At 41.3% G+C, this 10,770-nt stretch overlaps 2 protein-coding genes across 4 annotated transcripts in view; both read right to left on the bottom strand.

Annotated features, from left to right (window-relative positions):
* LOC117951315 (probable carboxypeptidase X1) overlaps nt 1-10,770 on the bottom strand; it is a 28,417-nt gene that overhangs the window by 15,297 nt on the left and 2,350 nt on the right. For all 3 annotated transcript variants that reach the window (XR_004658140.1, XM_034882964.1, XM_034882965.1), the window contains 5 exons: nt 8,124-8,233; nt 7,860-7,999; nt 7,304-7,388; nt 1,069-1,228; nt 885-976 (listed from right to left, as the gene is read on the bottom strand). Coding sequence is in view for 2 of the 3 variants with exons in the window: in XM_034882964.1 (XP_034738855.1) it covers nt 885-976; nt 1,069-1,228; nt 7,304-7,388; nt 7,860-7,999; nt 8,124-8,233 (587 nt within the window). In the remaining variant the exon portion in view is untranslated. The remainder of the gene's footprint in view (nt 1-884; nt 977-1,068; nt 1,229-7,303; nt 7,389-7,859; nt 8,000-8,123; nt 8,234-10,770) is intronic.
* On the bottom strand, nt 2,818-6,463 carry LOC117951317. Its single transcript, XM_034882969.1, has 3 exons — nt 6,075-6,463; nt 5,170-5,342; nt 2,818-4,567 (listed from the first exon to the last, which is right to left on the bottom strand). Exons 1-3 carry the CDS (start codon nt 6,288-6,290, stop codon nt 3,025-3,027), a joined length of 1,932 nt encoding a protein of 643 aa, XP_034738860.1. The 5' UTR covers nt 6,291-6,463; the 3' UTR covers nt 2,818-3,024.

Here is a 10,770-nt window from a genome sequence, read left to right as displayed (position 1 = left end):
CCCCCCTCCTCCGCATCCCGTCCCCACTTCTTACAAAAAATGTTGTAGCCTGAAACACAGGTGACAACGCTTAAAGCCCCTTTAATATGCGTTCCCTTAGCCTGCCTATGGTCCCCCACTGGCTAGAATCCGAGCCTTGGATATCCTGCTCTGTCTTTGAGAAAATGAAAGCTCAGATGGGTTGATCTGGAATCTTCCCTTTATGATGTCATGGGGGAAAGGTTACCTTCACACTCCATAGAAACATACAGTACATTTTTTGGATCAAGGTTTTTGGGTTTTCCCAGGGTGCAAACTCTGCTCCCCCGCTTGAAAATCTTACAACCAACCCATCCAGCCCCCCCTCCGCCTTATCCAGCGATAAATACGTGGAATACAAACACACTGCAATGCATTACTTTTAGCAGCTATGTGTACAAAAGGATCAAGCCTGCGTCATGCGTCTTTTCTTCTTTAACCCTTGTGTTTACTTCCCGTAGACCATGCAACAATTAGTTTTTCTGGGTCAGAATTTGAAGTGAAAACCTCCAGACACTTTAATAACTTTTTCCTGAATTCTTTCGCACTTTTTACAATGTCTTTGTCGATTTATTCTGCGTTTTTGGGACGTTTTTTGTTTTTTTTCCTTTATATGTCTGTCACTTCTTTCTCTTAAATCATTTTTTTTCTTCAAATGCTATTAAATTAAATTAAACACGCAAATTCAATGAAAATACTGAAATGATCAGTTATTTAACTTGTGAAGAGCGTCGTAGGGAACCATCCACGTTATGTTTTACAATTTGGTTGAAGGAAGCCAAACATTTCTGACTTAGAAACCTTTTGAAAATGAAAAATCTAATTTGACCCTGAGGACAACCGGAGGGTTAACACCATCATCTAACCTTTCTCATTTCCTTGTAGTTGTGGTGTCGGAAGTCCAGCTTGTCTTTGGACCCTGTTGGCTGGGTCTGCCATGCGTAGATATTATTTGGATCTGTGATCATGAAAGAGATGTAGGTTACAGTTACCAAACAGAACATAAAGTTTACATTAAAACATTGATTCTAGCAGTTGGCCCTTCTGTACCTGGGAGTGTGCAGCCCAACACCTCAGCTCTAAGACAGACGTCCCCCTGCGTCCCGTTCTGGTACCAAGTCTGTGGGTTGATCCGGATGTAACGGGCCACCGTGGAAGTGTTGAAAAGGGCGAGAACAGGTGTCTCTGTGTCCTGGTTGCCCTCAAATACCTGCAGCACAAGGAGACGTGGGGAATGTGAGGAATCTTCAGTCTTGGGGTTGAAGTGGTTTAGGATGCAAAACATGAAACTGCATGACATAAATCTAACCAGGGACCTTTCTCATCATGTCATCCATTCTCCTGTCAATCCACAGCCTAAATTGCATTAAATAAATGTGCAAACACTACTCCATATCCAGAACAAGGTCATGAAAGGACAAGCTAAGCTGTCATGATTTATAGTTTCATTTGGCAATGCCATCACCTTCTACTCTCTTTGGCTTTGACATGTATCTTTCTGAGATTTACTGTTTTTTCCTCTCTTGTGTATAAAATACAAGAAGACATAAATTGACTTATAATAATAAAATATATAGTCATTGGTCTTTAGAAAACTTTTAAACCAGTCTGTTGCCCCATGGAAAAAAAGAATCTTTGCATGATTGACACTTCATGGTCAGCTGTGGCTTTGGCACACACAACTTAAAGACAACTCAAATACGCAAACCTAACCACGGCTGCAAAGTTTCCAAACCAGATTTGCCATCCTGAATAACCAAAAGGCAGAGGAGTTTCATAAATCTAACCAAATCACAAAGCCCTGTCACAGGGCAACACAAAGCATTAGTATTATTATACCTTCCTAAGAAAAATGAGTTTTGTCCACCGTTAGATTGTTTTCCGTGCTGTTAAAAGAGGAAAATACCAGAATTTTGTACAAACATTTTTTATGTCCTTCAATAAATGCTATTGACCACATTTTCCTTCAAGGGCTTTTGTTAGAACAGTGGGAAACAACTTGTGGGTAAATTAAACTGTCATGACTTTCCTTTTTCTCATTTTTTTCCACAAACTAACTTTAAAGATCAAGTGTGCACAAAGCTTTTTTTTTTAAATGTAGTGCAGGAAATGCTCAAATGTAACCATTTTACAATAAAAAATGTAAAGGAAATGTACCAAAAGCCAGTAAAACATGCTGTATGAAGAGATTCATGAATGTAGACATGTAAGTAATGCCAACTTAGCAACCCTTTCAGTTTCCTACAAAATGTCTTTGTGAATAACTTTCTGAACCCTTGTCAGTTGGAACTGAGAGCGGGTCTCGGCAAAGAGAAAAGACAGTTTCAGGAAATGACTGTGTTTTTTATACTATAATTTAAAGTAATTTAGAGAAAATAGAGAGATTAATTTGTAAAGTGAGTGAGTACATACTCCTAATGTTTTAAAGTACCCATATTATTAAAAAAAAAAAAAAAGAGTTATCTAGCTTATGGGATCTTACCTAGCAACTGCACATGTTTGACTCCCAACAAAGATAGTAGAAGTGAGATGTTTCACTCTGTAGCTAAAACAGAGACTTGAACATACAGGGTGAAAAGAGCATCTGCAGCAATGTGCAGTACAACAAAAATATGGTGTTTATTGAAAATAAAACCATGTAAACCTATTCAGCTACAACCTCAAAATCCTATAATGAACCTCAATGATCAAATGAGCATAATGTGGGTGCTTTAAGACAGAACTAGGCAATGGTCAATGAGTTTATAAAAAAAAAGTCAAATGCTGATGAAATTAAAAACATTTCTTTTCTATCTTTATTTAATATGAAGGTTCTATTTCATAAGACTTAGGGCCAGCTGAAGTGAATGGGGTATAGTTGGCAAGTCATTTTAACATGTTGGCGGATGAGGAAGGATGGAATGAGTGGGTTGGAAGTTGAGGAAAGGTAGGGCTTCAGGGTGAGATCTTTAGTAATACAGTACATGTTAAAATGACTTGTCTGTCCTCTTTAGCCAGCTGGACGTCTTAGGCCTCCTTGTTGGTCCGAGTCGTACAATTCCTCATGATGTTGTTAGAAAGTTCCTTGAGGAAATGGATGATGTTCTTCTTCTTCTTTGGCTCAATGACTTCCTGCTGGAGCTTGGAGGAAGCATTCACCCTGCCGAGGATTTGTATCACCTGCTGGGCGATCAGCGTACAGTAGGCTTGGATGGAGGCCTCATACTTCTTTGTCGACTCTTCCCAGTCAGGGGTAGCTGAAGTGCCGCTTTGGACCTTGATCATTGTACCCATCCCCCAGGATGGCGGAGGGAAGATGAGCGATGTCATCAGGCGCTTTACCGCTTCCTCAACAAATACGTACACCTGCTCAGTGGGCATGATGACACCAACAGACCGTCTCGTCGGCTGGCTGAGTTCTGAATCGGACCACGCCTTTCTGCCGGAAGCCAGCAGCCTAGGAGCACTCTGTGCCTGTTCGTTAAACATGCAAGCGAGCTTGTCTGCCAGCATCTTAGAGAAGGTGAACAGCTTGTCCTGGCTGATCAGCTTTTCCAGCCCGGTCAGTGCTGTGTTGTCACCCAGGACGCTGCTGTCGTCTTGTTTCAACAACTGCTCCGTTTCATCCAGGAAACATTTCACCACGTCTGCCATGCTGTTGACCACGGACTCAGTCGCTGTGCTTTGGAAGCTCTGAAGCTCTGAGCTCTCAGCTTTGTCATCACTTCTGTTGGAAAGAAGATCAGACAAAACCCTTCTTGCCTCTTCCTTTTCCTCCTCCCTTAGTTTGTCTGACAACTCTTTGTAGGAGTTATAAAACTTTCGCATTGTCTCCTCCAAACTGGTTTTAAGCTTCACGGCTGTGTAGACAAAACGTTTCTCAGACACGGTGGTGTTTTCAGACCGGTGCCATGGGAAGGTCCATTTCCTTGGCTGTGGCTCCGACAATTGTTTGACGCTGTCTAACACAGTGTCCAACATATCTGATGCCACAGAGTCCACGTTGGGCTCATTAGTGATGGCCTTTCCCTTGAAACAAAACGAGGAAAACATGAGCATTGACCTCATGAGGAATCCCTTCAGTATACGCAGGCAGATGGCTCGGAACCTGCTGCATGAAAGGTCTCTGACAACCTCCTCAGGGGACACAGTCATTGGGTAAGTTATGACCATGTCCTGACGAGGCGACCCGTCTCGGGCTTCGGAATTTATCTCCTGGGGTATTTTGTCTTTTTGGCTATTTGAATAGGTTTCTTTTCCTCTGCTGGTAGAGCTCCGTTTTAACAGTTGGATTTTCAGGGCGATTTGTTTCAGGATCCTGCTAACAGGGCCTTCTGTCAGCTCTGGACAGGTGTCCAAGCTTTGAACGATAGCTGACATCACCTCCCCTGTTGCTGGATCCAAAAAGCTTTCAATGTCTTGCCACGTTGCAGACTCAAAGAGGGCCTCGTCAACAAAGCTCACAGACTTTTTTGAGGCAGACTTGACATCTGCTGCCTGCTCATGGTCCTGGTCCACCTGCTGCGGTATTTCTCCCAGCATGCTACTGGCTGGCATAATAGGGGGTGACCTGCAAAGAAACAGTTATTGATTAGTTGAATCACACTTGGCAGTTTTTTTAATGATAGCACAGATTGCATATTTGCGCAGTGCCCCAAACAGTAACCTTTGATTGAGTCACAACCTCAATCAAAGCCAAAATTACTACAAAAATAATTGACAATTATTTTCATTATCGATTAAACTTTGAATTATTTGATTGTCTATAGTAATAAAAGTCTATAAAATAAAGCAGGAAAAAGTGAGAAACTTTCAAAACTTCCCTGCTAAAGATGCATCTTTAAATTGCTTGTTTTGTCTGACAACAGCACAAAATATATCAAAAATAGATAACGTGTATAAAATGAATCTTAAAAAATGTAAAACTGAAAACGAATTGGCAAATTTTCACAAACAACTGTTTTTATCATTCTAATCAATTAATCAAGCACTATTCTCTTTTCATCAGCAAAGAAGACTAAGGGAAGACTCGTCCTAAAATGTCTTGTTTACCGGTTACCTAAAACAGCTGTCTGATCTACAGACACTCCTGCTGTTGTTGAGTATTAATATACACACACACACTGTAGGATCATTTAGAGGCCTAATTAGGAATGAGAGGTGGATCTCTACCTTCTGTGTTTGCACGGAGTCTCCTCCTCTTTGCTGGATTTGCTAGGTGAAGCCATCGTAGAATCATGGGTCTGCAGATTGACAGTCAGGGCAGGGACCAGCACCTGGAACACCAGCTCGGACACCACCCCGATGATCCTCGTAGACACCTGGGCCAGGTGAGCTTGTGTCAGCTGGAAGGAAAAGGCACAGTTGAAAACCTGTAGGCTACTGGAGACATTTAATGGCCGTTTCTGTCTTCTGATTTTAAACGACTGAAACAAAGTGAAAACATAAAGGTTTTATCATATGACTCATGATTAATCATGGTTAACATTGCCCTTTGTTGCGTGTCATCCCCAATCTCTTTACCCCTTTCCAGTCTACCCACTATCACTAAAATAAAGGGTTGGACAAAAATAACCTTTCAAAAAATAAACTGGTAATATTAGCAACCAATGTGCCCTAATATTGCAAATTAAAAAAGCTAAATAAAGCCTTTCAATTTCGAGATTTATGGTAGCCAGAATTCATGTAAGGCTTTTTTTTCCAAACACAAATATGTTGATTATATAAGATTTTTAGTAGTGATTCAAGTTTTTTCCAATGCATATTCAGCTCTTATTCTGTTTAATCCCTGCTAATTTTAGACTGTTGCACTAGCTAGATGCTGCTGAATGGATTCAAAGAAAAAGAAAATAGAACGTCTAAACTTTGGACATTTTGGTTTGAATTATTTTCTGTTAAACAATAACTAAAATGCAACAAGCTAACGCTATAAACTATGCCTACTTTTTGTTTGAGTAAAGATGACTTTCTGTCAAAGAAAATACTACGAGATAACGAGTGTGTTTTGTGCAGAGGTAAAGTAACGTTAGCTAGCTAGCTAAGTTAGCTAGCAGGTAGCTAGCTAGCGGATAACTTACTGGTTCTCTCATCCGGTCCCGTATGGTCTCCCACTGTCGGTCGTCCAGGCTGTTGATAAAGGAGGAGAGGATGTTGAAGCAGATATCCTCCTGCTCCTCCTTCTCCTTCCTCTCGCTCAGCACACTCTCGGCCACGAATCGCAACGCCGCCGCCCGGTCCTCATTCCGGGGTGTCGTCGAGTCAGGGCTTGCGCCAAGACTCACACAAGCCTCCATTATTATGTATTAACGCGAGGGGAGGTGTTTGTGCTGGGTACTAAATCCTAAATCCTGAACTTAATCACGACAGACTGCGGATCGTGTCTCGTTTCAACCTGATAGTCAAGGTTGTTTTTGTTTAGTTTTAAATGTATGACCGTTGCATAACCGTAACGCAACCATGTTATTATTGTAACCATGACGACGAAGCCCACCTCTCAACCAACACCAAATCATAGGTTAATATTTCTTTAAACCAAAACAATTCATTTTTTGGCTCCAAATCCAACCAAATAGCGTCGTCATCACAAAACTGACGTGATTTGCATGCTATTGTTGCCAATGCAAAGCTAGCTAGCCAACACAATTACCTGGCTACATATATCATATACCATATCATTTTAAAAGTAAGACATTTTTTAAGAAATAAAAGTAAGAAAGACATTTTTTAAGAAATAAAAGTAAGAAAGACATTTTAAGAATACATCATCGAAGCTATTAAAACACTGTTGAAAAATACATGTGTCTCTATTTTTTTAGTAAAGCCTGTGTTATTTCCTGTTTTTTTCTTAAAAATCAACAGGCCCGCTATATTCCAAATGAACTTTTTCATGTCCTAAAGTTATCATTTACAGAGATGTTAATTACAAGCAAGTAGGAAACCTGATATCAGGTTATAACGTAGCCTATCTCAAAGGCCTACTGCACCATCCTGTTTGTTAAATAAACAATATTTGTAGGCATATGGCGGCCTACTGTATGTATTCATCGTGTTACTCATTGTCAGAAAGGGGAACTTCATAATGCTATTCATGTAATTTTCTGGATTTTAGCTGTAAATGCTTTGTGTTTCATTGCCTTATAAAATGAGAAAGGGAAAGTCCTACCAGTGTAATTCACCCACACAAGATGTTCCCATCCTTACAACAAAAGCCTTTAAAGCAGAAGGCAGGGGAAATTTACAAAGGAGTATAGAGTATAGAGACAGGAGTTCAGTTTGAATGTTGTAAAAGAGCGATATGTTCACTCACAGCCTCGATGGTCCCGTTCATGCATGGCTTCCAGACCAGCGAGTCGTTACTGAACTGCACCTTGTAGGTATGCACCACGTTCCAACTGTGTGTGAACAAGACAGTTAGCAGGCCAACAAATCATTTCACATGTATTACACATAGTAACTGTGCAAGAGAGCTCGGGTCCAAAATAGGACCCCCATAGACCATTAGAGAAAACAAGCATCAACTCATGCATTTATCTATTTTTTTCCAATTTACAAAATTAATCAGAAACATTATCAGAGGTTCATGAAAAGAAAAAAAAGGATGATAGAGGGAAGCCTGGTATTTGGGTTTCCTAAGATAGGCCTTTACTAAAATATACAGTTCAGGAAAAGTGCGTTGCTGACTTTTAGCTTCAATTTAAAGGTCAGCTGAATAGTATTGGGAAGCTGTTAATTTTAGCAATAGTGAAAGGACTTTTGAGAGGTATATCACATTAAGGAGGTGCTTCAAGTTGACATATCTCTGCAGAACTTTATTTCCCAGTGTTCACTCTGACCCTCAATGAACTTTAACCTTCTGCACTGACCTCCAGATGGAGCTGCGACCCTGCAGGATGACACCGGTGAAGCGAGTCAGTCGCAGAGCGTCGACCTCCAGCCACTGCTTCTTGTCTCTGTACTGAGCACACCAGCCCCCATCGTAGATATCACCGTCGTCTACTCCAGACTGCAACACGCGCACACACGCACACACACACACACACACAAAGAAAACAAACAGTTATATTGTTGCTCTGTTGATAGCATGTAATAGATAAAGTTGTTGGTTTGCTGTCGGCCTGTGTGGTTACCTGGATGTTAAGTCGGCCGCGGTGAGGACCCAGGCCTCTACGCTTATAGGATGACGCTCTCAGCTGGTTGTCTTTTACCTTCAGTGACTCCAGGCCCAGTGGAGGACATTCTGACACAGTCAACAGGGATTTACTCACATTTTGAATATTATTATACCATGATAGGAGAAAGCAGAGCAGTTCCAGAGGTAACACTCTAGTTCAACTTTTGCACAGACAGTATTAAACAACCAGCCGTTTCAATACAAGACAGAAGATTGCTGTCTGTGTTGAATAATACCAAATTTATAGTTAATTGAAGCTAAAAAAACTCATGGAACCAGTATCTCAATCCACTTTGCTCCTCTGTATCACACAGTATATGCAGGTTTAAACACTATACGTACTGCAGTTATACAAACACATAGACACACATGTACATACTTCAATTTATCATTGAACATATGTAGACACATTTGACCTAGTGAGAGCTCAGAGATCACAAGATCAATTCTCAAAAGCATGTGAGAACAAATCAAATCATTCAAAAGAGACGAAAGGATAAACAGCTTCGTCCATTTATGACTTGAGATATTGTAAAGTTATATAATGAATTATATAACAACAAAGGAGACACATGTTATCAATGTGTCAAATGACAGTTGACAGATTAAGAGATAAGATGAAAAAATGAGTGTGGAAACCTACAGACAGGATATGAAGCCTCGCTGAATGTGTGATGAGTATGAATGTGATGTAAATCATATGATATAGCCAATATAATCCACAAATCTCAACACATCAGAACACAATCAGAGAGCAATCTCCACCACTATTATCAAAAACATCAAATTAGGTACTCCTTTATGTTTTTGCTTAGTTATTGACTTGTAATAGTAATTGAGTATAATTGAGTATTTTTCACGTTGGGGCTACTTTTACTTGAAGCTGAAGCGCGTGGTTTCTGCCGGCCCCACGAGGAATTCAGAGTCATGTCAACAAAGCTGTTGGCACGTCCACATGATACAAGCCTTTCGTGACCGTGTACTGCACAGTAGCCAAGGAGGACACGGAGGATAAAAAAACAAAACAGGATGGACTCTTCGGGCCCTATCTTGCACCTAGCTCAGTGCAAAGCCCTGTGCAACTGTCTTTGCTAACCCTAACCCGTGCCCAGTGCATCGAGGAGTAAACCTCTATATATGGGTGCCCACTCTACCAACTGTGCCATCTAGGCACCAAGCCTACTTCAACAGTGAATTTTGTGCCAGTGAAATGTACCTAGGTTCGTGCACAGCGCCCGCACACAATGCTTGTTACACACACACACACACACACACACACAGGGATGCGCAGCAGCACACACACACATGCAAAAGATTACAAATAAAAATATGAGGGTGCAAATCTGCCATCACAATAGTAATGCACCAAGATACAAACATGTATGGCTTTTAAAGGGAGTGGGAGTTGACACTCTTATTGGTTAATTGCACGTTACGCCCAAAACACACCTCTGATTAAGCCTTTTAAACCATGCGCCTGGTGCATGGACCCTTTTTTTTTGGAAGTGGATATGGACAGGCCCTGAACGCATCTGCGCCATCTGCTTCACGCCGTGCGCTTAGATCGTTAGAAAGAAACGTAGATTTAGTTTCTGCACGCGAAAATCACCGGACGCCACAAACAAACCATTGTATATGCTGCACTTACTGCTATTGCACTTCTGGTTCTGGATTTAAAAAGCCAGCCCAGGAAGCAAACTGAAAGAGATGTAAAAAAGAGATCAAGAAATGGAGAAAGCACAGAAACTCTCCTGCAGAACCCGTCTAGGGTCCTCTGCTGCCTCAGACAGACTCTCATTGTCTGGAGGGTTCAGCTCAGTTCAAACGGCCTCTTCCTGCCAGGGAACTTTCCTGGCTGCTTAAAAGTCTCAGACCACTGATATAGGAGCAGTGTAAAATAACTGTTAAATGTAGGTGGCATTTCTTATAAAGAGCATTTTCCCCCTTTTGCCTTGTGGTCCAACTGGATCTCTGTTGAGCTGCGTGTAACTCAAAATGTTGCTGGGCTCTTAAAAAGTAATTTATTTTTTAAATCTTTTGTTGTTGTTGCTGCTGCTGACCGTAGGGATTTCTGCCCAACCACAAACTTCTGAATCAACTGACGCTGAGCCAGAGAGTAAAGAGGTCCACAACACATTATCTGGGTGAATAACAAAAAAAAGATTGTTTGTAAGTTTTAGGGAAAAACCTTTAACCACATAGTGGTCCTGAAATGCAAAGAGAAAAGCAGGTTTTTGGAAGAGAGGAGCATTTTTAGGCCTTCATTTGACTGGACAGCTGAAGACATGAAAGGGGAGAGAGAGGGGGGAATGACATTCAGCAAAGGGCTGTACAAACTGTGGGCTGTGGAGTCAAACCTGAGCCCAGCACGTCAAGGAGCACACCTCTATACACAGGCACCCACTCTACCAACTAAGCTACCCGGGCACCCTGAGAGGACCTTTATTTACCCTGCCTGAAACTGAGGGAATTGCCTTTTCAGTAGACCAGTAGTGAGATTTATTAAAGTAACCCTGTCTCTCCTGTCCATCTCACTTTTCACATCCACTCCCCCCACACCCTTTTTCACTTCCTTTTGCCTTCTTTCCTCTCTTTGAAAAAAA

Source organism: Etheostoma cragini, chromosome 10 (genome assembly GCF_013103735.1).
Source record: "Etheostoma cragini isolate CJK2018 chromosome 10, CSU_Ecrag_1.0, whole genome shotgun sequence".
NCBI lineage: Eukaryota > Metazoa > Chordata > Actinopteri > Perciformes > Percidae > Etheostoma > Etheostoma cragini.
Note: the sequence above shows the minus strand (reverse complement) of the source record. Positions and strands in the feature narration are given on the sequence as shown.

What these genes read in the sequence shown, in the direction of transcription:
- LOC117951317 (XM_034882969.1), bottom strand. Translation starts at nt 6,290, where the DNA reads ATGGAGGCTTGTGTGAGTCTTGGCGCAAGCCCTGACTCGACGACACCC. An exon ending in GGGACCGGATGAGAGAACCA is followed by an intron (nt 5,343 to 6,074) that starts GTAAGTTATCCG and finishes TTTTCCTTCCAG; the next exon opens with CTGACACAAGCTCACCTGGC. An exon ending in ACTCCGTGCAAACACAGAAG is followed by an intron (nt 4,568 to 5,169) that starts GTAGAGATCCAC and finishes GTTTCTTTGCAG; the next exon opens with GTCACCCCCTATTATGCCAG.